General features: G+C 47.4%; 2 protein-coding genes across 2 annotated transcripts in view; one reads left to right on the top strand and one right to left on the bottom strand.

Annotated features, from left to right (window-relative positions):
• The window catches only part of T265_13355 (hypothetical protein), a gene marked incomplete at both ends in the record, with an annotated part of 50,192 nt that overhangs the window by 708 nt on the left and 23,641 nt on the right, over window positions 1–25,843 (top strand). The window contains 11 exons of the mRNA XM_009168495.1: window positions 3,470–3,542; window positions 3,583–4,027; window positions 8,689–9,004; window positions 10,793–10,857; window positions 18,667–18,879; window positions 20,357–20,832; window positions 22,921–23,255; window positions 23,314–23,576; window positions 23,873–24,142; window positions 24,239–24,421; window positions 25,270–25,480. Coding sequence (XP_009166759.1) covers window positions 3,470–3,542; window positions 3,583–4,027; window positions 8,689–9,004; window positions 10,793–10,857; window positions 18,667–18,879; window positions 20,357–20,832; window positions 22,921–23,255; window positions 23,314–23,576; window positions 23,873–24,142; window positions 24,239–24,421; window positions 25,270–25,480 — 2,850 coding nt within the window. The remainder of the gene's footprint in view (window positions 1–3,469; window positions 3,543–3,582; window positions 4,028–8,688; window positions 9,005–10,792; window positions 10,858–18,666; window positions 18,880–20,356; window positions 20,833–22,920; window positions 23,256–23,313; window positions 23,577–23,872; window positions 24,143–24,238; window positions 24,422–25,269; window positions 25,481–25,843) is intronic.
• On the bottom strand, window positions 11,376–11,639 carry T265_03884 (hypothetical protein; the record flags this gene model as incomplete). The annotated part of the gene is made up of 1 exon (XM_009168476.1): window positions 11,376–11,639. The coding sequence occupies one exon, from the start codon at window positions 11,637–11,639 to the stop codon at window positions 11,376–11,378; it is 264 nt and encodes an 87-aa protein (XP_009166740.1).

The raw sequence follows: 25,843 nt of genomic DNA, 5'->3' as shown, positions 1-25,843 counted from the left end.
TAAACAGAGAGGTGGCCAAACCTTGACTTGGCAGAGGAGTATGAAGATCACCAAACGCTTGGGTGCTGTCGGTGCTACTCGCCTTCCAGGATGGGGAACGCGTGATCCTCACTGTGCCTGGTTGGAGACACTACAAGATATGGCTGCCAACCGATGTCAGTGGCGTTCTTGTTGTCAGTTTCTGTCCAGATTGCCTGAGTGAATGCCTGGAGGTGTAGGCACCTCGGAATGATTGTGTTAAGCTAGCACTAATTCCCTTTCCCATCCACCTTTATTCTTTTATTTACAATAAGGCTTTCAAATAAGTCATGGTTGTACGGCAGTGAAGCATTGGTGTTGAACACTGATGTCATGCTGTCGGTGATGATGATGATGATGATCATGGTTGTAAAGTCTGGACACTGTCCCACCACCTTTACGGAAGGACGATTAGGATCCTCAGCTAAAGCCTTTGGCGAGGTGGCTGTGGTAAGTGCGTGGATCTACTGACCAGATGGTCCGTGGTCCGAACCCGACCCCTGCCTCTCGATTTCCCCTGTTTAGGCTTGGGGAACCTGGCTGCATTCTAGCTCCCGTGCTTTCTTCGGGTAGCATGGCAGCTAGGCACAGCAAGGGTGTCACAGCTGAACGATTTTTTTACCGGTAGCCCGACCACAAACCGGTAGATGGGGTTAGACGTATTACTACAAGAGTACAATTAGTGAGAGGCAAGCCGTCTTGCCAGTTGCAAAGCCAATCCTGGAGGGTCAGAAGGCAGTTTTTATCAGAGCTCTGTCGACTGACCAACCTGTTACCTGAAACTGCGGGTGTAACCCCCGCTGTGTTTCCGTGGGTCATAGAGGTGCAAACACCGCGATATGATATCGTTTGTTTGGAGGATTTGTTTCAGTTGGTGCGATGTTCCTTATATAACAGCACATTTTCCTGACAGAGTAGCGCCACTTACCGGCGACCAACAATCGCGATCCCTGACAGGGCGTTCAACTCAGTTGATAGATTAGCTCTCCTATCTAATTTTTGCCAGGGGTGTATGCTCTTGAATTTCATAGACTTTCTCCGTGACCTCCGGTCGGGTTAGGGTGTACAAGGAACTGTCTGGAAGTTTCCTTTCAACTAGTTGGGCGCTTCAGGGTTTCCCCCTCTCTGCTTTGTTCCGTTTTACCATTGACGTCATCATAGTTTGCACGCCCCAAGGGATCGTGAACCTAGATACAGGAATAACCTTTGGAGAGATTGACGGATTCGAACTATGCGAACGACGATTACTTACCCGCGCAAGCCACCTTAGACAGAATATCGGAGGTGATACATCTTTTGGCGTGCATTTTGCACATTCAAAATGGAAAATCCTACTTTAAGGTTTCCCACCCCCTTGCGCCTCTCCGAAACTGCAGAACGAATAAACAGTTAGGAAAACTGTAAGAGAGGACTTGAGAGTTCCTAAGTGTTTGATGTCGCCGTAGCACAGCAAGAGTAAGCTGGCTGCAACCAGTCTGCAACAGATAAAAGTCGCCAAGTCGGGGTGGATGGGGTATGTTTTTCGTATGCACAACCACCGTCTATCAAAGAAGCGTTGTTCTCTTTTCCGATCGATTGTTGGTGGAAGGTTCCCGGAGGACAGGCCATTACACGATAGCGTGGAACGAAAGTGGCTTGTATTAAACTGAGTGCTGTGCGGCATTCGCATCTTCCTGGCTATGGCCCATGTGATCTTGCTTGTTGGGAACCCTGCAGGACCTGGCTTGCATACAGTCATTTCCTAGTGGGACTGCCTAGCTAAAGTCCGCCTGTCGTTGTCCCCTGAGCTCAGGTCAGATGAAGTTCACAAAGGACGCTTGGTTGGTCCCAATGCTTGTGTCTTACTCCGACATGATATCCAAGTGTGTTCAGTTTAATGCTGTCCAAAGGTATAGGCACCTTGCCCTTGATCGTTTTCATTGTGGACATAAGGTTTCCTTTTTTACTGAGACCTTCTTTGGCCATTGTTGTGTGGCTGTTAAGCACGAGTGTTCATTACTGGTATATTGCTGTCAGTGGTGTCGATATGCTTCGGTACAAATTTGTACCCAGTCGGCGAAATACACTTACAAAAATACCCCAAAGGGATTGCGCCTACCACCAAGAAAAACGAAACAGTTCTTGGGCTGTTAGAAATTTCGGCAACCTTATGCGTTACGTCAAGGCACTTTGAACTTTGACTTCCTTCTACCTCAAATTCTAGTCAAGCCGTGGCTCTAACTGGATCAGCTCGCGGATTTCTGGAGAGAACAACGAAAAATAATTTTACACCACGTAAAGTGAAACTGTACGTTGGTTAAATGACGCAAGCCGAGGATGCATTTCTGTGCTTATACTGCTCACGAAAGACAGTCCCTTGAATAATCGATGGGCACCGAATCAGAAGTATTACTTAAATGCACATGTTTCCTCCACATATCAGCCTTGGGACCTCCAGTGATGAGCACTGGGAACGGATTGGTATGCTTCACACAGGCGTCTCGATTGAGCGCGATAACTTTCGGGGCTATTCTTTCGAACGTGTTTTGCGTGCCCCAGTACAAAAACTGATAGGGTTCCGGCAGGTGATAGTGCTACTTGATGAAGAATGTAGCAATACTCTGCAAGTAAGATACGCCCAATAGTTTTCCATATCTTTCATAAAGTGCCGTAGCGCATTCAAACCGATGGGTGTCCACTGAGCAAGTTGAACTCCTATAAATCAATACTCCGCAACCAATGTTTTCTCACATTTCCAAGTTCCTCCTGGAATTTCCTGGAAATTCTACGACAGCAAACTTTTGCATGAACTAAATGTTGAGATTTGGGGCACCCGTCTGAGCTAACGTCCTTATCAAGAAATGGACCATAGAAGGTTGAAAAAGGCCCGTTTGTCTTGGGCCTTTTGAAGAGCCTTCTTATCCCCAAGCGTACTCGCCTGCCGTCTACGCTTCAAGCGCTTAAAGCAGAAACGTGGTGTTTGAGGTTTATTTGCATTGTTTGGCTGATTGTTCATTAGCGTGGTATGTAGGGCGATGTGGGAAGTGTAGCGGCTCTGGCTGGTGGACATTTAGCAGCTTCCCCATTTCCTGATCCCCACCCGTTACCCAGTTAACTAGTTGCAGTTCACAACAGGCATACCACTTCAGCTGAAGCCTGCAAGAGTAACTTAGGGCCTTTCTCGGGACTCACGGCAATCGTATGAAGGCAGAATGTACGAGCAGCCTCGACTTGTGTCCAAAATGAGGATGTTGGTTTTTTATTTGGTGATTCTGTTTGCAATGAATTATAGTAATCAGTTTCGCATCCACCAACGACAAGTCAGTAAGTTCTATTGCGAATCGCAGTTACTTTTACCCCCGTACTTTTCGCGTTGTTTCAAGGCTGTTCTCTTTACAGGATACGTTCCACTACGTGCTATGAGTTTGCCACAAGGGGATGAACAGACAAAAGCGAATTGCTAGCTGTCCAGGTTTGTTCGCTAAGGTACTACGGAGTCGGGACATAGAGGTTGGCGCTGCTGATGTACTAAGAAAAATTCAGAGGTAAGTTTGACTCAACTCAAACCTAATCGCATTTTACTAGGAAATGTGGTCGTTTTACCCCACGGATTTTGGGTCACCCGATCAAGTTACCAGCACTTTTTACGGCAGTGGTGGTCCGAGGGGGATATCGAATGGTCTGTGATAAGCGATTGTGGTCCGATGTGGCCAGTGAGCTGCAGCTGCCTGATGGATGTACAAACGCTGGCATCGGTCTTCGCCGTATTTACCATCAGTTCCTTATTAAAGTGGAATTTGAGGAGTATCCGAGCCTGACTGAAAATTATCTTGCTCAGAACTACACAGAATTTCCTTCTGACCCTGTTGATGGGGATTCGATCTGCCCCCAGGCTACTTCTGTGGAGCGGAACTTGGGAATCGCTCATCCTGATGGCATAAGCCACTCTTCACATTCCAACCATTATTCTTATGCGGACACACTGGATGGAATCGGTCGAGGTTCTTACCGTGGATTATCCGCAATCCAGGTTTGTTCTGGCTTGTGTTCTTGTAGTTTGGTTGTGCGTTGCTCAATGGGTTACTGGTTTCCGTTTTTTAGTCTTCTACTTCGTCTTCTACATCGAACTTACTAACGTTATTGAATTCAGCCCTTATGACCGATAACTGACGTGGTGCCCAGCCTTTGGGATGTCTGGACAACGATATACAGATGTGTTCGTCAGTTCCCTAAGATTCCTACAAAAACAACTTTTGGCATATTTTATCCTACCACTGTTCACACAAATTTCGGTCGCCAAACATGACGGAAATTCTCATCTGGAAATCAAGGCATCTGAGTTCAGGTCTTCTTGTTGATGGTGGGCACTGTCTTTGAAATCTCTCACGGAGCTTCGTCATATTTTTTAGGTTCTACTGTCTTACTGACCAGTTTATAACGGGCTATTCGTGAAATGTTTGATTTTCGTTTAGCTGGGTAGATCAGTGGTGAATGAATCGGAGTACCGGTCCCATCCACCAACAATTTCGAACCAAGTTAATAGTATCCTCAGTTCAGACGGTCCATGCGCAGATCTTCATAGATGTTAGTCGTGGCCATCATCATGGACAGAATGAAATCAGTGTTCAACATTGCTGCTTCACTGCCGTGCAACCATAATTTATTTCAGTCTTATTGTGAAGAGAAGGATAAAAGTGAACTTAGTGCTAGCTTACAACAATCATTCCGGGGTGCCTACACTTCCAAACTCTCATTCAAACAATCTGGATGGAAACTGATAACAGTAACGCCATTGACATCGATTAGCAGCCCTATCTTGTAGCGCAATGGGGATCCCGCGGTCCCCGTCTTGGTGGGCGAGTAATCTCTTTCATACCCCTTTACCAGCTCAAGGTGTGACCACCTTTGTGCTTCCGGCATTCTGAATTGGGTACGGAAAACAGCACTCTCTTTGGCAAACGATGGTTTGGGGACGATGTGTTTCAGTGGTTAGAGCGCACAGTTATTGACCGAAAGGTCTGTGGTTCGAACCCGACCTCTGTCTCTCGAATTCCTCTGTCTAGGCTTGGGCAACCTGGCAGTATCCCAGCTCTGCGCTTCCTCCGGGTGGCATGGCAGTCAGACACCAAAGGGGTGCTACAGCTGAATGATTTTTTGTTTTTGTTTGACATACGCAATACATGACCTAACCAAAACAGCCCCTGTTGCTGGACACGTTCTTCAATGGAAGTGTCCGTTGCACACACGAAAACTCACTCTCTAATTGTATCGTTACGGTTTCTCCGACACTAACCTACACGAGCTATGGTCCTGAGACAAAGATTGTCGAATACCTGAAGACGTCTGGGCTCCGCTACTCGAACAGACCAAGTCTCACAGTCATATAACAGACTGCCCGCATTGTTGCCTGATACACTTGCCCTCGAGATTCAGCCGTCATAGGTATCTTAAATTAGTGATCGGGACCCAAGTCTTGCAGATTCGTGCATTGACTTCATCTATCACACTACAATCAGAGCTAATGCAACTTCCAAGGTACGTGTAACTTCGAGTGTCTCTGCCTGCATGCTTAGTAGCTGCGTGTCCAGGAGCACGACCTTACACTTTGTGGGTGCAAAGTGCGTTCCAAAGGACGGGATGACTTTGACCAGTTCATCCAACAACACCTGCACCTTCTCTTCTTCGAAGACGATAGCGATTCCAGATCAACAAGGTTTTCGTCACAATCTATTCGAACACGGTGGTTTTGAAGATGTAGCGTTTGTCTCATTATCTCATCACTCACGAAGTTAAATGGGAATGGAGAGAGCGTGCACCCCTGACGGACACCGGACGGTCCGGAAGTCTGAGAATGCAATGAAATTAGTATGTTCACAGATTTCCAGGACATGTTTTGATGGCCCAGTCGCGCCCTCAATGGCGCTCGTGCATCCAAGCTATTGCCTTCAATGCGTAGCTCCCTTCCCAATCCCCCCACTTAACAGTCCACATACAGTGCTGTGTTTACGCGTTAACTTATCAGTTTCCTTGGCTTCCTGTGTCCACCAGACTCCACAATCGGCGCTTACACTAACTTTCAGTTTGCGTTTGATATTTCGTCGCGTTAAGTTATATTCGGATATTTCCCCGAGATTTAGGTAGTGACACTATCCTGTCAGATATCCAGTGTTTGAGTGAGTATGGTAGCGCCATGCTACGAGCAAAACCCCCAATATTGCAGCATGAATTCACATCTGATAGTGGATCATTTGGAAGACTCCAGAAGACGATTCTGGTAAACCTGTCTAACATCCGGATCTGCTAGTCTCAGTTGCCAGGTGACTTTCCCACACCTTATGCAGTACTGAAAAACGACGGTAGGAGCGATTTCGGACGAGCGCGTGGTCAGAATCCATATGTTTTCCAAAACGACCGCCACTCAGTTACTTATCCACTTATCCGCGTCATCGGTAACTGATGACAACGTGATCGACTTGAGTTCGTGGCTGGCACGCCGTTGGAAGACACCATGTGGCCAGACGATTTCGGATATTTCGGAAGTTAGTACTGCACAAAACATCCTGCAAGCAGCACACAGCTGGAGCAATCGTTCACCATTATCCCTACGTACCGAGTTCAGTCCATGTCAACCACCTACTTGAGTCTCAGATGTGCTAAGCGTGCCCAATTTGCGTTCAGACCCACAATCACCACGACATCTGAGGTTTTAGCTCGCCGCAAAAGGGCATTCAGGCCGTCAAGGCTTGTCTTTGATGGTGTCAGAGCTACAATCAGTTGGGGCGTAAGCAGACACGACAAACAGACATCAATCAACTTCCCCCTTGCCAGTTTAGCCGCACAGAAGCGACTATCAACGAGTATCCAGTCAAACCAGAGTCCTTCCCCCCATTGACTTGGGACGATACCAACCACTGCACATCCTGCCACAGCAGCCTCTGGATCGCCAGACTTGCGCAGCCGAGAGCGAGTGGAGAGCGATGGGGCGGTTAGTTCGGCCACGGCTTGTATCACATTAATGCTAAGTGAGTCCACTGTGAGAGCAAGAACAACTGATTGTCCCGCTTACTTCGGAGTGCGCACATTCAAGGCGGCCAGATAGACTAGGCGTCGACGCTTGAGGATTGATTTCGAGATGCTTGAGGATGTCGGCGCCCTATGACGTGCAGATGTTGTTTGCATAAGCGGATGGGGTCATCAGTCTTACGTGATGCGCCTACAAGGACAGAGTTATTAATGGGATGGGGAGAGGGAGAAGAAAAAGTATGTGAAAGTGAAAGAAGGAACGCGTCAGCAGTAGCATGTTTTCGCTTACCCACCCTGCTGTATGCAGCGAGTAATGCGACCCGGCTGACGGCACCACTCGACGGTTGATATTGCAAGAGTTCATTTGCATATGTGCAGTTTATGGTTGTACGTGAGTTAGAATACCGCCAGGGCGCCCACACCTAGACAGGAGGACGATTAGGTTCCTCAGCCAAATCCTTTGGATCGAAGGCCTTGTCGCAAGTCAGCGGTGTTTGGCGGGAAATGCAAGTGTATCACTATTTTATACGGAACTCACGTTCCAGCCCCCAACCTGGAGGGCCAGGAGACTGGGTTCATCAGACCTCTAACCATTGACCAAACTGGTACGGGACTGCGATCGTCACACGGACATCCCTGTTGATCGTCGGTGTCACTGCTTTACAGTCAAACCTATTTATCTTGTAAAATCCTTATGGAAATAATGGATTGAGTGTGTGGGGGTGCTTTGCGGTGGGATATAACGAGCAGTTTCTAGCTGTTGCTCTCTTCATGTGGCTGGAGCCGGAAGTGTGCGCAAGGAAGACAGAATTTAACTCTTATAAGACGCCTAAGTTGTTTCGTAGGTAGCTTTTCGTATTTAATATTTGATTGAATGTATTGGTTCTTGCGTCCTCTTGGCATCTGTTTACCTCCGACTAATAAACAGAAGTTCACGCACTATCGGGAATCACCGATTTATTTTACGAATTCCGGTGTGGCGGTAAAAACGAGAGGGAATGAGTACACCACAGACACGTTCTGAAGATCACTGACTATACTTATACCGGTAGAATAGGGATGGCCGTCACAGTTGCAGAGCGCCACACATAGCTCGACGAGGTGGGTAAGGCAAATTTGTGGTGGATCGGACGTCATGTTTTGACTAGAGTTCCTCATTAGGACTAAAAAGATTGTTCACTTCGTCATCTGATTTCGCTAGTTCGAGATGGCTCAGCGGCTAGTGCGCCTACTCATTTTCCAGAAGGTTCGGGGTTCAAATCCAACCGACGTTTTGACTATTCTTACCTTGGCGTGGGCAACAAACTAGTATCTCAGCCCTCGTACTTTCGGGTGACATGGCGGCTATGTACCGAAAACGATTGTTATTATAATAATAATATTATTATTATTATCTGGATTCGCGCCTGACCTGATCCCTATAAGACATTAACTCACACGGTTGGTGATTTGGACTAGATGATACTCGTTAATCCAACTGTCATCAGTAATGGAGCTGTCTAATGAAGTAGCTTGTCCTGCACAAATCGTACACTATTTACTGTTCGCCTGTTTCCTCACAATTGTGTTTGATCGTTAGACACTGATTCATTAGCTTGGCACTGATTGTCTAGAGTTTTACTGCAGCATTTTGATGTTCCAACTGTGTTGCTTGTTCCTTCTCTCCAGGATCCATCGTGGCAGCCCCCGTCAATGAGCATCCGACTTTCAGAATTTTCCGAAGGCGCATCTGGATCAGACCGCACTGGCTACATCGGTGGTTCAGGTCTGAATGACCCCACCAGGCTACGCGATCTGACTGAATTGCGTCTTGCTGAGTTGGCCCTCGAATCAGGTCTCCCAAACGAAGTGGATGTCGCATTAAACTCACTTCTGGCGCTGTCCATCAGCCCGTCTCCAACGGGTGTCGCCACGTGTATCCGACTTTCGCACTGTAAAAATTTACTCAGCTTACTTCTGGCTACCGTTGGCGTTTATGATGACAGTAAGTGGTGCTACAACTATCCATCTTATCGGATAAGCTCCATTTGGCGTTTCTTTTCCTTTAATGACCTCAGTATATCCTTGTATTTATTGACCAGAAATTCTTGCCAGTACTTATGGGCTTGCACCTCGTGTTCATCAAATCTGCTGAAGCACAGGACCGATCAGTAACCGTATGAATCGAGCTAGTGACCTTTGCACAAAGGTCTGTCGGTTCCTTTCATTATAGATGTCCTATTGCAAGAATAATATCTCACTTTATTTAGTCCTTAAGCTGCAGCTGTCCATCAACGTTCATCTCGAATTCATGGTTCCTCAGGCCGCCGGTAACAGGTAACTTATTACTTGGCACCACTGAAGTTTTGAAAAGTTAAGAGCTAGTGAGTCCTTTTTCTGTGAAACCCTACATTACCCATCTATGACAGTTCAGATTCAACTGAAGGAACTGCAAATTCAAGAACCATACTGTCCACTTCAAGTGCAGGAATGACCATTTCAAGGGCAGGAAAGCCAAGCATGCTGCCCTCACGCATGATTCACTGACTGTTTTTGAGTATATAAAACAAACCAGACAGCAGCAACGCATGTAACTCATATGAGTGGAAAGCGCGTACTCATGCTGGGAAACGCGGATACACTCAGCACGAACTGCCCGAATAACCCGGTTAGCGTAGTTAGCGGTGGCACTGTCCTGAGCAATCGAATCACCCTATCTCAAAATACCCACGGATAGTTTCCAGGGTTATGATCGTCAGTATTTTGAAGTTATGAATGCGTTGGCTCTCAAAAGCATAAACTTTCTCGAAGTTCCAGGCTGTTCCGAAAGCGGTGGTAATCACGCCCACTGGAACACACTTCACCGGAGACCATTCCTCGTAATTCGATCTCTAGCCCAAATCTGCTGAACACACTATCACTCATTGCGAAAGCTTTCAAACTTAGTCGGTGATCCCGCTCTAATTATTAATGCATATTTGGTTGGCAGCTTTTGTAAAGTAACCTTGTTTGATCCAGGGCTCACGGATCCCTGAGCTGTCTTGTTATCTTCATCTCGCAAGTACTGTTTTTGCTAACCTCTTATGTGTTTTTCAGCCTTGTCAACTGGTTCATTCACTAGCATATGCGTGCCATCCTCCATCACTGAACCACTGGGACTCGCTGTACAGGTGTCCTGTCATCTTTAGGCTGCTGGTTGATTTTGGCGGCGGTCATTGCTTTGGTTATTCCTAATACAATTTCCCCACCATTTTCCAACCATCAAATAAAGTAGTATCCAGATACCTTCTCACAAAAATTCAATATTGTACATACTTTTATTCACTTTCCACACGTCCATTCTTCGATTCGAAGTCCGATGTTCTCTGTGAGATGTGCGAAACGCCTAAAACACGTGGTGGTATTTGGCCACTGATGCAGGTCAACTAACCACACCGGTGACTGATGCTTGTGATGTCGTGCCTGTCAGAACGCGTATCTAAAAGTTGGGATGCGATGGACGCTAGTATACAATGAGTAGTTCAAATAATAAGCGAAAAACACGCCTTGTTGTCCCATTGAGGGAGTTTCTAGCCCAAATCCATCGACCTGTTTTTTCGAGGACGATTCTCCGCTGTGATGGACTGGGCTTAGTCAGTCAGCGGGAACGAAAGTTGTTCCACCTAATTGGTCTGCGATAGTCACTGTTGAAAAAATTCTGTTCATCTTATTTCCTGCGAAGATGCTCAACTAGCATTTGATTTTTCTTCCAGTTTTTCTCAGCCTTTTCATGTAAACTCTCGTGTGTTTACAGGCTCCACATCCTTCGTTATCTGTGATCCTATATGGCGGCAACAGAATCAATTAGATTTTCTGAGAGTAAGTCACGATCGAAAGATTTGTTTATTCTTGCTTTGTGCGTTCCATTTTTATGATCAATGGTTTGGCATTTTCCCACTCCGATTTGACTAGTTAGCGTGACGTGTTTAAGGGCATTAAGATTTTCTCCGTATCTTGACTATTCAGTATTAGTTATCGACCAGATCACCGCTTTAAACTTTGCACTTAGTTTTCCGCTTCAGCCGTACGAGTTAGGTAGCAATTTTCAGAAGCGTGTGGTTGGTCTCCTCCAAAAACCTGAACCTATTGTGTCCCCTGTTGCACTCTGTCTTTCATGCTCTCATTAGTTCAGCAATCACGTTTGGTGGTGTCTTCAAGTCGATTTTGCCTTTCGCGCTCACTATCTTTGGTTTCATTTTGGTCGTTAATTTTGCGTTAAACCTGACAGCATTGATTTCTGTAGTATGCAGGTCGACATTGACCTGGTTTACGGTCTAGTCTTCATCCAGTGCGCGCTGGCATGCACGCGTGCGTCCGTGCCTGATTTCTCTTGTTGCTCATTGGTCGAGCTGTGTTGTCGCTCCGGTTGTGTGTATGCCTGTCTTTTCACGATCGTCGCTTCGACGTGTGTCCTGCACATGTGTCTGTATTGCGTCCAATGGGTCTGGCGAGGTTACTGGCCTGGCTCTTCGATGGCAATCCATTCTTATGGCTTCCTCATGTGTATGAGTCAGCGCGCATTTGCCCCTCCCATTTGTTTCAGTGCTTGTAGGTCGTCTCAGCTGTCGACTCAGCCGAACCCACGCGTGTATGGCTGTCATCTCTAAAACAGCCGTTTTCGTCACAATGCACCGCAGTGATGTTACCCTCTGCCCTCCACACATAACTTCTACCCTACGTCTCGTTACTTCTCAAATGGTGTATGGTTGGTGGGTTCACGCTTCGTCGCGTTCCGTGACCATCATGCAGTTTTGTTACCAAGACCACCCCTAGCAATTTTAGGGCACTACACGTAAACAGAACCCCCAAAATACCAGATTTTAGGTTTTGTGAATTCCCTATGAAACGTACCGTCGAAGAGATCGGATGTGTCATTGTCAAATTTGTGTGGTCACCGTCAGTCTAATACCAACGACGGGTTAGTGGATGGGGATGACACGTATTAAGCTATAAATCCAGAATTCTGAGACCAGATCGCAATTCTCTTCAAAAGGCATTTTTTTATCCGTCCACTTATTTCGCTGTTGATTGCTGCACAATTCTTGGTATTTTTGCAGTATTTCCGTTCTTCCTTTCCATACCATCATCCTCAGCTGTAAGGTCCGTGTACTTGCCATACAATGGTTATAACTTCCACAGTTTCGTCCAGCGATGATTTGGTGAAGTGGGCTGGCTGATATAACTGATGCGTAAATACATGGTGGTCGGTGGGCTTTTCATTGAGGGGATTGGGAGCTGGTTGTGCATTCAAGGAAATAGTTTGAAATAGAGGCTAGTGAGGCTGCTAATTAGTCTTCCATAATCGTATCAGTGATGAATTTGAGGAGGAAAGGTGAAAAGTGACAGCTTAACCTGACACTACTTAATGTGGTGGACTCAGATGAGAGCTTCCCGTAAGCCCTCATACGTCCGCGGGAGTTGGCATACATCATCTCAAGGAGAGTCAGCAGCCTGTGCTAACTACTTGACCATCGTCATGATTACTAACATCAACATCGTCTTCCCCATCATCGTAATCAGCATCGTCCAGCGAACAGTATCGATGTTTCACCGCCGTACCGTCGTAATTTCCCCATGTTTTTACTGTAAAAAAATACAAGGGGTGGAAAAGAGATCCAATGTGAGCCCACCAAGGTGTCCACATTTACACTCATTCACATCACCCTTGTAGCGAGTGACAACAAAAATGTCGTTGGTGTCTATTCCCGGCACATCTTGGGAAGTGTCCTGTGGCCTATATATGGAGGGTGATTTTGGTGATTAGATTGTCTAACTATTTCGATTAGTACACTCTGTACATATTGCCGGGTATCAACCAACACTCCACAGTTACTAGTCTCTTTCTCGCTGTTCACACTCATTTACATGGCTGTTGGTTTCACTGAGATTCAGAATATGACGGCAAAACCCAGCTTGTTTTTCATGGATCCGTCTCTCCCTGTGTTCAGTTAACCTTCGAGGGATAAGTCCGGAGAGCACCTTCGATGCTACGGTGGTTTTCACACGGCATCGGCGTAACCTTTTTAAAGGTAGGAATAACTATCGACATGCCCCATTCTGCAGACACCTGTTCATATCGCACCAGTGAGCCTTGCTAGATTGTTTACCAGGGATTCGCAACTTCTTTGGAGAGGGCTGGACACAGACCGTCCGGTCCTGGTACCTTCTCACGTTTCACAACCGATATTTTTTGCCTTTTTTCTTCCGACGAGTGATTAATCCTTACATTCCATTCCTACGTGTGCACCATCTCCACCGATTGTCTTGTAGCAGGCCAGCTAAACTGCTCTTCGAAGTGTTTGGTCCTTCTTCCCAGTCGACGTTTTTGCAAGTGAATTGATGAACCGGCTTTTTCACTAATCGTTTGAGTGACCGTTGCTTTCCTAGGACCAGTCGATTGTATCAGTTGCTATAGGGCACGACTGTTTTCAGTAGCCAAAGTCCCCTCCATCTCCCGAGCTTTTGATGTTTTCCAAAGCTCTCGGACCTTCCTTAGGCTCCTTACTGGTGTTTTACGCATTTGCATGCCCCGTACTCGGCGGGCAGTACGGATTTCAGGACAAGGAATCTTGATAATATCCAGTGGTCATTTGATTGTATCGAGTAAGTTGGACAGACAGCACTGAATGCCACTAGCATAGTTCCACGTGCCATCCACGTTCTCGCTACCAACACAGTATTGGTTCCTGGTAGTAGGGAGTTGTTGAGCTCGCCCAGATCGATACTGTTGATCTATGATGGCTCTTCGGAGCTGCTGGATTGGCGTGGTTCTTGCTGAAGGGAAAGGAACCGTCAGGCGTGCGTGTACAATGGCTTGATCGGAATCAAGTTTTGTGCTGCAGAAGGTACGGCAGTCTTGAATGGTGGCTATCCACCGGTGGTTGATGGCTACATGATCCAACTCGCTCCACGGCTGATTCGCAGTCGGTGATCGCCAGGTTACACGATGCGAACGTTTATACTGAAAGTTCGTACTGGCGGGAAACGGTTGTTGATCAACACACAATTGAAGGAGTTGCTTTGAGTTGTCAGTACGAAGAGCATCGACAGCGAACAGACCACCCATAAGTGATTTCGAGAAGCTCAAAAGATTACTTTGGTCTTTCATATCGCCCTCGAAAATCACAGTGCTAGTGCTTCTTGCTTTCTGAATGAATCCAGACGATTTTGAATAAAAAGCATCTTTTTCGATATCAGTCCGTCGGCACCGCAAACGGACACAAAACCCGACGAGCATTTTATTGGTATTCGTTCGAATACACCAGCGGCATCATGTGGATAGCAGCGAATTTGGGATGGAGAGGTAGTTATGCGTTTGTTCACTCTGTCGTACCTCAGTTATAGGTTTTCCACGTAGTTGCGGAAATATTGTGCTGAGCTCCGCCACGTCGTCGATTGTTTTTCTGTGTTATAGCCTCTGGGTGCGCAATTCATGGATCAGGTGATCAGTCTATGCTGTCGATTTCCCACCGATTTATGAAAGCACCAGTAATCTCGCACAAAGCCAATCTGGTGATGGTCTTGTGTACGTACCTTTGAAACTGGCGACGTCAACTCACTTGTCCACCTAGCTGGTATTGGTTAGTCAGGGTCTAGCTGCATCTTTTGTCAAGCATTTCTGGTTGTTTAAGTGAGGAGGGACCCGTTGTCTGCGACTAATCGGCCGATCCAACTGGAGCAATCTTGGAAAAGAGGTTCTCATGAGGCTTTTTTCGGGACCAATGTGTACGATCCAACATCGATGTACTAAGTCGTGGAAAGCAACACAAATTTTTTGGGTTGCCAGTGATTATTTTTTTTAGCAAATCATCCAGTTTTTTCGACTGGTATGAACACAATACGTACCAAATGTCGTTTCCGTTCTTGCCACTATCTACACTGTCCGAGCTAATTAGTCGTCCGAGTAGTGTCACTTGGGGTTTCTTACTTTGGACTCCGCTTCTTAAGGCACTTGATCGTACGTTTCAGGCAGGTGATTTCGTGAGCTCAGGTTGCTGTGGAAATCCACAATTTCAAAATGGAGTGCTTAGAAAACCGCCAGTACAATGATGGACACTCGAGGACCACCTTCTGTCTCAGGTTTGAGCCTCGTCCGACCTCCAGAATTGACTTCTGACTGTACGGTAGCACAAAATAGTGGCACCTGAATTCCCTCCACTTAGAGATTTACTTGCTTGTAGTCGGTCTTCAAATTGTTGATCCCCGTGCCTTCCTAGTATAGGAGGGTTTAGCTGATTGTATCGTGACCGCGGTGAAATGGTATTCAAGCCAACGTTTAGTGACAAATGAGAATCCCGGGTGGTGCAAATGAGGCCAGTCAAGTTGACGTGGTTTGAACATGTCTGCACGTGCCCAACCACTGACAATCAAAGAAAATGTTGCTTTTCAGTTCCAGCCCTCGATGGCGTGAATTCCGTTGGGAACAGGCCGTCACATGACAGTGCAAATTGGAGGCTGCTACTGCCTGGCGAAATTTTATGCGATCTCCGCGTGATACCTCGCGCACGTGGTTGAAGACCTTACAAGGCATGGCACGTAATCCATGCGAGTAGCGAGCATGCTGTCACTAACTAGCCTGACTACCAAACTAGCTTTTGTCCGTCGTTCACTTATCATGTGTTGGATGGTGTTCGCTAAGGGCACTGTGTCAATCCTGCTGATTTCATCTTTTCCCGGCGCGATGCTTCACTGTTATCTGAAGGTGTGGGGAACTTGTTCCAGATAATAATGATAGTAACAGTGCTAGCAGTTGTCGTTCAGCGCTTACACGCTATCTGTGCCTGTCTGCCATGTCACCCGAGGGGAGCATGAGTGCCGAAATACTGCATGGTTGCCCAAGCATAAACTGGAGCAGTCCGTGTTGAGTTCGAACCCCAGACCTTCCGGCTAGTAGGTTCGCACTTTAACCACTGAGCTCTATGAAGCCCAACTTGTTCTAGAGCGTTTTCTGTGCGTACATTACCGATGTTTGGTCGTATAGAAGTTAAGTGCCGCTCACCACCGGTGTATTACCCTACAAGACGTGTTTCTGGGCCGTTGAATGAATATTTTACTGTAACAATCTTCAGCATGATAGCTAACATTCGAATAGAGAAGCTGAAGAAATACCTTTGGGAGGGAGGAACTCAAACTCAATGCTCTTTGCAAAGTGATTTGCAATGTAACATTAGAGAAGTCTGAATCCTTATCACAGTCTTTACGTTGATGCCACCGTGCTGAACCTCGATCACACTCTCAGTCAAGCCACATATACTCACGCAAGTAAACTCGGTCGATCCGGTTAATCCACATACTAAGAAATACTAGCAGCGAATTCATTCACCCCTAGCAATCACAACATACCTTGGAAATAAGCAAACACTACACCTGTTTGTATGGAAGACCAACCTATATTCGAATAAGATACCATTAGTGCAAGGATTTCTTTGCACTTGTCACAACACGAACAGTATTTTTCATGTATTTGTTTGTATTTGTTCATATTTGTCCATACGATTTTTTTATAACGTGCTCGCATCGTAAGCCTTCGTTCAGTGGCCTCGTTGTACGCCTCCCGTTATCCGAACCAATATTTGTTTTCACTAGATAAGGCAATAAAAATCAGCCCCAGATTTTCCCTAATTCCTCTTACAATACCTGGCTAACGCCCTCCGAAAATTGATGAGTGTATCGAAGAAAATGGATCTTCCCAACAGTGGTGCACTAGTTCTAGTCCGATTTAATTGGAGAGCATTTCTGGCCAGTGTCAATTACTGGACCATGAATTATGCACTTTTAACTACAGTTAATCTGATTACTTTGTTTTTGTTTCGGAAATGCGTGGTTATGATGTATGGTACTGCTTTGCTACGAGTAGTGGGGAACACTTTTTCAATCGCAGCGTCAACTCGACGTCCATCTGACTGACCGCACCCGTTTGCACCAAACCTTCAACGGACGCCTATTTGTTTGACTCATGGAGATCAGGGGATTGCATCGTGTGGTTATTACCGAAAAATAACCCAGTGACGTCAACGGACTTATTCACTATTTTTTGTCGTGGAAAAAGAATGGACGAGCTTTGCTTTTTAGTTCTTCAAGACCCTGATAAACGTAGTGTTTTAAATTGACCCTTTAATGATGTATACTGGAGTTTTGCATACACAGACCATTTAATATATTCCAGCAAATCGGCGATTCAGGACATGAGTTCGCCTTTGGTGCCTATTCAGCTAATGGAAGACATGAGTCGCACTACTTCTCATTGATGGGGTACATGTGCACACCTAGGTAGCCGGTAGCAGATAGTTTTCAAGGAAAGAATGTTTCTCCCACTTCTTGTCTGTTGGGCGTATTCATCGCACGTTTTATATCACGTCGTGGACAATGCATTTCGAAACTATGTGGATGACCACCTAATTGGTGATTCTATTTTTATCGTTAATGCGCACCTCTGAAGGATGGCTGTCATTCCAGTCAGTAGTAGCAAATATATCGTCAGCGCGCGGGAGATATTGAGGACTGGCAAAGAAGTATACTTCGACCTATTTTTGTTGAATGTTTGTCAATGAATTGTGGTCGGTTAGCTCATGTTGCTTCCATCCTTCCTAGAAGTAACCTGGTTTTGTCTGGAGACTCACCTTAAACCCACCTAAATCTCTGTTTACGATGTTCTTAACCATATAAACTCGAGGATTGAGTCTACCTAATGAGCCCCAAGAAGTGTGTAATCGGTCGTTGGCTTTCGAAGAGTTTTCAGCTACCTCACGAGTCGTGTAAACTGGCTTTGTTTTTCTCTAGTAGGATTGAGTGATCCATGAGCGATAAGCTGACGTTACTGTTAGGAGAGGGGTATCCTTTTTAAATGTAGCTTTGAAAGCTGGTATGCTACTCCAAGTTGTTCCAGATGTGTATAGTGTATTTGCTGCATTGCTGTCCTGGTTTGGACAACCCGGCAATATTTCAGTCCTCATTCTTCAGGCTGCATGACAGATATACGCCGAAGGTATGCCGCAGCGGAACGATTTGCTGTGGAGGTAAGCAGGGGAATATTGTATGGCTTAGTGCAGGATCATGTGAGAAGAAACAACTGTTGTAGACACTCAGTACTTATTCGTTCATCGGAACGTGATGTCGAAACAAGGAGCGTGGACATAGAAGTGGTTGGACCCACTCTAAGCGATTTCCAAAGTGTTCATAACTTCCGAAACATCCCGCAGAAGTAACCTTGTAGTAATGCTGGCTGAGTAAAAGCACCTTCCATAAGGCATGACAGATTTTTGTTTGCGTAGAATTCAGTTTCAAAAGTCCTGATGGCTATTAGCCTAATAACTGAATATAAGGTTAAAAAAACTCAGGAAACATCATGCATTTCTGAGCTATCGAACCTTTATCCCGTGTCTTCATTGTTTGCCTACACTGAGATTGATTTGGGTATTGTGTTTTCAGTCACAAGAGCTCTAGATTCGGTTCTTCGATTATGCGATTAACAAGATTCACATGTTAATCGCACGCACGGCAGTGAGGCATCAGTGTTGAACACTGATGTCATGCTGTCGATGATGAATGATGATGAGATCCACATGACCGTGACAGGGTGACTGACAAACCGGGTTTTCAGGGTTAACCACGTGTCCATTCACTGTCTAGGTTATGCAGCAAGTTCAGGACAATGACACCCGACCTAAAGCTGTCACCTTGTCGTGGTGGTCTGGCTTCTGTGCTGCAATAATCCTGTGGGCTATGCTGGCTGGAACTCAGTTCCTACAGGTTAACCATGCCAGGAGGGTTAACTGGGAGCAGCCCGACGAAGAACGGCGAGTCCTCGTACTGCAAGCAGTCGTATTACAAGGAGGTCTGGAGGTAAAGTTGTACTGTCTTCGCGATAGGAGTGTGAAGACACTAAGGTGTTTCCCCTAGGCAACCATCATGTCTATATTCATGGAAGCAGCGATGCTGCCTTCCCCCGAGGAAGGATGGGTTGGAAAAGGTCGGCCCTAAAAACCACACACTCCGATCGCCCAACGGTTGACAGTGACTGCCGGCGCATTACTCATTACGGTCGAAAGAGCCCGATGCTTCTCAAAAGGCACCTGCTGTGTGCAGCCGCATCAGGATTGAGACAGTAATGCCCTACTCCCTGCGCCCTCGGGCCAGGCCGGCCCTCTCCAGCCAAGTAGGTCAGACTATTTCGTCATTGGCTCCGGGGAGAGTCCTTTAATAAAACCCTAACAAACACTGTCTCGCGGTCCACACTTGAATCAGAGGCTAAGGCATGGCCCCCGAACAGAGCCCTACATCTTCCAGCTGTCTTGTGGGTCAGACTTTTGAGTCAAAGGCTTAAGGTGAGTTACCTCTACCCAACCCCCTTTGGCTTGCGCAACCGGGAAGTATCAATCCGTCTGCCGATTCCCTAGCCACTGTTCCGTGTTTCAGCCATCATTGAGAAAAATAAACCAAAATAATCACCTACTAACCACTTTTCAGCCTTCAATGTCCGCACTCTATGTCAAATTGGGCAACAAGCATTCCTTTGGGGAAATCTTACTGTCCCTCTCTATCGATGTACGTTGTGTCTCCGAAACACACATACAAGACCCCACTTCAACCGTGCTTATCAAGCCGCTTGGGACGAGCCCAGATTTTCCACATTTCACTCTTCGGGCATCCCGTGATCCTGGCGCAATAACTCATGGCATCTACGGTGTAGAAGTTGCGCTCAGCCCCACCGAGGTTGAAAGCGGCTTACTGGACTGGATACCAGTAAACAGTCGCCTTTGCGCTGTGCGGTTGTCCGGCTCAATTAAGCTTAACGCAGGTCGATGTGGTAAACGGTGTTTGTTTGTCGTATCAGCGTACGCCCCAAAAGATAGCAGTTTAGGGTCTGAGAGGGACGAATTTTATTAAGATCTGTCACGACTGTTTGGGTCGGCAAGAAGGACGGATATAGGTAATCCTGGCGGGTGATGTGAATGTCCAAGTTGGACGACTAAGTCCGGAAGCAACACAGTTAGGTGGTCGATTTGGAGTAGATGCTGAGGGTACGAATAATGGAGAGCGGCTGCTTCAGTTGTGTGCAGATCATCTTCTGTTCCTGTCCACTGCGAACTTCCAACACAGACGCACACACCGAGTTACTTGGAGTCCACCTACCACAAGACAGTGGTGGACTCAGTTGGACTATGTGGCCATCATTTACCGATAGAGAGCCTCAGTTAAGGATTGTCGTTTCTTCTGGGGGTACGCAACTTGGCTCTGATCACGCCATCGTGCGGGCCCGCTTAGCACTTCGCTTTCCGCCAGCACTATGCGTGCCGAAAGAGGGAGCTCCGTTCATCAGCTTCGACAAGTTTCAGTAACTGAAGAGTATCAAGCCGATCTGGTTAGAAAGCTACGAGAAACGCACGGTCATATGGACGACGAAGATTGCTTGGAGAATGAACGGAAGCGAGTTAAAGAAGCAATGCTGTCGGATTTCAGAACTGTTTGTCCAACCCATTTGACTCGCCTTTATGAGCATTGGATATCTTGGATTTCAGCAGATCTTATTGCTGCCAGAATGACCATACCAGGAACTAGCGACTACGATGGCGCACGCAGGTCCCTCAAACACTGGATAATCACGAGCTTAAAGAATGACAGAGAACGCGAGCGAATTTTGAAGGCTCAGGAGATGGAGGAGGCTTTCGCTTCAGGCAACAGCAGCGACCCGTTTCAACTGATCCGATCAACTGGTCAAAAGAAGGCAGGTGTCAATGAGATAATATGCGAAAAAGACGGAACGGCAATTCAATCCCTCAATCGCCGTATTGAGCGGTGGGCTGAGGAATTCCAAGAACAGTTCACCCGGTCTTGAACACAACCGCTGGAAGAATCACACGAGCCCGAATGGAACGTTGACACCAATCCGCCATCGGCAACTGGAATCCAGCGTGAGATTTCAATCATGAAGCGCGGCAAGGTACCTGACCCGGACGGTCTACGCCCCGCGCTCTTCAAAGAAGGTAGGGAGGTCCCGATGAACAGTCTGACAACCATACTGCAGATTTGGAACGAAATCATAGTACCAACCAAATGGAGCTCCCCGCTCGTCATCCTGGTATCCGTCGCATCTAAAGTGCTCTCTGGCATTACCTTGCGCAGGTTGACAGATTATCGGGTGTGACAGGCTCGTGAGAATCAAGCTGGTCGAGAATGCATCGGCCATATCTTTACTTTGAGACAAATTCTTGAACAGCGTCACTCCTTCAGACGTTCCACATTGATCGTTTTCTTGATTTGAAGGCCGCTTTCGATTCTGTCGATCGTTAGCAACTTTGGCAGTGTCTGGCGACCAAAGGTATCCCTTCCAAATTTCTCTCCCCGATGAAGACACTGTATGCGAACTCCTGTGGGCGCATACTAATATACGGGAGGCTCTCACCTGGGTTCACGTCCGGTCGTGTAAGACAAGTCTGTTCTCTTCCCACTTTTCTCTTCAACTTTGCTACTGATATGCTGCTTGAAATTTTTCTGCCTGCCTCTGAAACCTCGGGAGTCGAAATGCTCCCGGGACGTTCCCCCACAGACATTGAGTATGCAGACGATATTCCTCTCCTTGGTTCAGATCCTCCCCAAATCCAAACGATTTTAAATCACCTAAATGACTCTGCCACACGGTTTAGCATGCGCTTCACAGCTGCTAATTGCAAAGTGCTGCTACGAGACTGAGTGGGATCAAATCCACACTCCATGCTTTCAGGTGAGTCAATCGAAGTGGAGATAAATTTTTGTTTACCTAGACAGCGGTATAAGTTGCGGTGGACTGGCTGGAGATCGAAAAGACCAGGGCAGCTTTTACTGATCTCCGACGTGACGCGAGCTTGCCTGTCAGTGGAAGAGTTTACACTGCAGTGGTGCGATCCATACTGCCTTATGGATCAGAGACGTGGCCCATACGCGCAGAGGATGTACGGAAGATGTCAGTTTTGGACCATCGGTGTCTCCGAAGCATTGATCTGGTCTGGTGGGAACATTGGCTTAGTAGTGCTGAGGTACTTCACATGGTCTTAGAAAGAAGGAACTCTCACGCTTCATAGGTTGCGCTGGTTGCGGCATGTATTCCTCATGCCAGAAGATCGTCCTTCTCACAGAGCTCTTTTCTCCCGGCCCGGTGTTGAACGGAAGCGACCAAGTTTTGGACAGTGTATAAGCGGGCAACGAAGTACGAAAACACTAACCAGAAAACTTAGTCGGGTGGGCAACTGCCGCCTTCCTGGATGGGGACCTCGGGACTCAAATCATCAGTGGTTAATGACAATGGAGGAAATTACCCAATCACGCAGTAAAGAGTGCTCACGCATCAAAGCTATCGCCTTCAATGACGCCACGAAGAGACTGGACCTTACCGTGGTGTGACGGTTTGCGTACCTCAGCGATTCATTGAGCTATACTTGAGAGTGTCCCGCGACACTCACAGAGTCTCTCATACCAGGTTGGTCAATGGTTAGGGGTCTGACGAACACAGTCTCTTGGCCCTCCAGGTTGGGGGTTGGAACATGTGGCGACTTGTTCCGTAGAAATGGTAATGCATTTGCATTTCCCGCCAAAAACCGCTGCCTTGCGGTTAGGCTTTTGAGCCAAAGGCTTTGGATGAGGACCCTAATCGTCCTCCTGTCTAGGTGTGGGCGCCCTGGCAGTATCCCAGCCCACGTACAACCATGAAATGCACATACACAAATAAATTCATGCCACATCGGCCGTCGCGTGGTGACATCAGCCGGGTCGCCTTACTTGCTGCATACAGCAGGGCGGGTAAGCGAAAACAGGCTACTGCTGACGTCTCCCTTCTTTCTCCTTCACATGCTTTTTCTTCCCCCATCCCCACCCCATTAATAACTCTCTCCTTGTAGGCCCAGCACTTAGGACTGATGACTCCGTTCGTCATGCGTCAGTTTTGCGTGCAGCATCTGCTCGTCACACGGTGCCGACATCTTCAGGAATCTCCAAATCAGTCCTCAAGCCTCGACACCCAGTCTATCTGGCCGCGTTCAATGTCCGCACTTTGAAACAAGCAGGACAACAGGTTGCATTTGCACTCGCACTGGACTCGCTTGGCATTGATGTGTGCTGTGTCTCAGAAACGAGAATTCAAGATGCAAGCACAGTGATTGAGTTAGCCGCCCCGTCAGTCTCCACTCGCTTCTGGCTACGCAACTCTGGTGATCCAGAGGCTGCTGCGGTGGGATGTGCAAGGGTTGGTATTGTGCTAAGTCACCGGGCGGAAGTATCCTTACTTGACCGGATACCTGTTGATAGTCGCCTCTGTGCGGTTCGCCTGGCAACGTCTGAAGGATTCTCACAAGCGGCAAGTTGATAGATGTCTGTTCATCGTGTCTGCCTATGCCCCAACTGATTGTAGCTCTGACACCGTCAAAGACCGATTTTACGACGCCCTGAATGCTCTGCTGCGGCGAGCTAAAAGCTCAGACATTGTGGTGGTTGCCGGAGGTATGAATGCGCAAGTGGACAGGCTCAATGCATCTGAGACTCAATTGGGAGGTCGACATGGACTGGACTCGGTACGTACGGACAATGGGGAACGATTGCTTCAGCTGTGTGCTAATCGCAGGCTGCTTTTATGCAGTACTAACTTCCGAAATAGCCGAAGTCGTCTGGCCACTTGGTGTCCTCGGACAACAGGCCGGCCACAAACTCAAATCGACCACATTGCCATCAGTTACCGATGGCGCGGGTCCATAACTGACTGCCGGTCGTTTTGGAACACATTTGTTGACTCTGACCACGCGCTCGTCCAAAGTCGATTCTCTTTTTTCCATGGCCACTTAAGGTTCGGACAAATCGCTTGGCAATTCAGGGGCCCGCAGATCCGGATGTCAGACGAACTTACAAGAATCGTCTTCTAGAGTCTCTTCCAAGTGCTCCACCATCAGATGTGAACTCATACTGGGACGAGATTGCCACCTGTTTTCATAGTGCTGGGAATTTTGCCTGTGGCACGACCCAACCAGGCGCACCCAAGCACTGGTTATCAGACCGAACGGTGGCACTACTTAAATCTCGAAGAATTATCCCAGCCGGTCCCGAACATAACCGGGTGGGAAGAGCTATTAGACGTCAAGTGAAAGTGAGCTTGCGATCCGACCGCGAAGTATGGTGGACACAGAAAGCCAAAGAAATGGAAGAGGCCCAGAAAGCCGGTAATGCCTGGAGATAATTTCAGTTGATCCGTGCGACCGGTCCCCGGAAACCACCTGTGAGTGAAACTATCAAACACCAGAATGGAACGACCATCTCGAACAAAGAAGAATGCCTCCACCGATGGGCCGAATACTTCGAACAACAACTGTCGTGGCCACCAGCCGATACTCGTCTAGAGCCCACAGGTGAATTAGAACCTTGGACGGTAAACGTAGGACCACCTACGGCCTCGGAGGTTTACGGCTGCATATAATCTCTCGAGTGCCACCGAGCTCCTAGTCCGGATGACCTCCTTTCCGCACTGTTCAAAGACGGGGCTTAAGTCCTCAGTCAGTGCTTGTCCGAACTCCTTACTTGCATTTGGGAAAAGGAGTTTATCCCAGACAAATCGGAAGAATCGGAGATAGTGTCCGTTTTCAAAAAAGGAGCGCGTAGTGAGTGTGGTAACCACAAGGGGATCAGCTTGACCCCGGTCGTAACGAGACTGTTGGCGTCAATTGTGCTTCGTCGCCTTACGGTGGCTCGTGAGACACTGACTCGAGAGCAGCAAGCGGGATTTCGGCCTGGTAGGGGTTGTGTTGACCAAATCTTCACACTGCGTCAAGTGCTAGAACAACGCTGTGCGTGTAAGTGACCCACAATTCTAGTGTTCCTGGATTTCCAAGGCGCATTTGACCCGATTGACCGGTCTGCGTTGCTCGACACGCTTGCCCACCAAGGAGTGCCCCGTAATTTCGTGAACATAATGAGTTCTTTGTGTTCCCAAACTTCCGGACGTGTGAGAGTGTACGAAGAGCTCTTCAAAAGTTTCCGTACATGAAGTGGTGTCCGTCAGGGATGCCCACTCTCTCCATTCCTGTCTAACTTTGTGATCGATGAAATCATGAAACGAACGCTGGAAGGTTTCCAAAACCCTGGTATTCAAATAACCTGTGACGAAAACCTTGTCGATCTGGAATACGCAGACGACGTTCTTATTCTCGGACTTCCGGACGTGTGAGAGTGTACGGAGAGCTCTCCAAAAGCTTCCGCGCACAAAGCGGTGTCCGTCAGGGATGCCCACTCTCTCCATTCCTTTTCAACTTTGTGATCGATGAAATAGTGAGACGAACGCTGGAGGGTCTCCAAAACCCTGGTGTTCAAATAGCCAGTGAAGAAAACCTTGTCGATCTGGAATATGCAGACGACATCGTTCTCATGTTCGAAGAGGAGGAAAAGGCGCAAGTATTCTTGGATGAACTGACCAAAGTCATCCCGTCCTTTGGTATGCACTTTGCACCCACAAAGTGTAAGGTCATGCTTGTGGACGTGCAGTCACTGAACACGCCACTTACAATCCAGGGAAAGGCACTAGAAGTTGTGGAGCCTTTGCTAACTTCAGACACCTATGGCGTCAGAATCTGAAGGGATGTGTGCATGAAGCTACAGTAAGGGCCGTTTTGTTGTATGGTTGTGAGACTTGGCCTATTCGAGCAGCGGACCCGAGACGTCTTCAGGTGTTCGACAATCGTTGTTGGTGTCGGCGATTCCGTAACGAGGAAGTTAGGAAGCGCGTATTCGGTTGTGTAACGGGTACTTCCATTGAAGAATGTGTCCAGCACCAGAAGCTGCGTTGGTTGGGACATGT

This window comes from Opisthorchis viverrini (genome assembly GCF_000715545.1).
Source record: "Opisthorchis viverrini unplaced genomic scaffold opera_v5_59, whole genome shotgun sequence".
In the NCBI taxonomy this organism is placed as follows: Eukaryota; Metazoa; Platyhelminthes; class Trematoda; order Opisthorchiida; family Opisthorchiidae; genus Opisthorchis; species Opisthorchis viverrini.
This window is presented reverse-complemented; position numbering and strand designations above follow the sequence as displayed.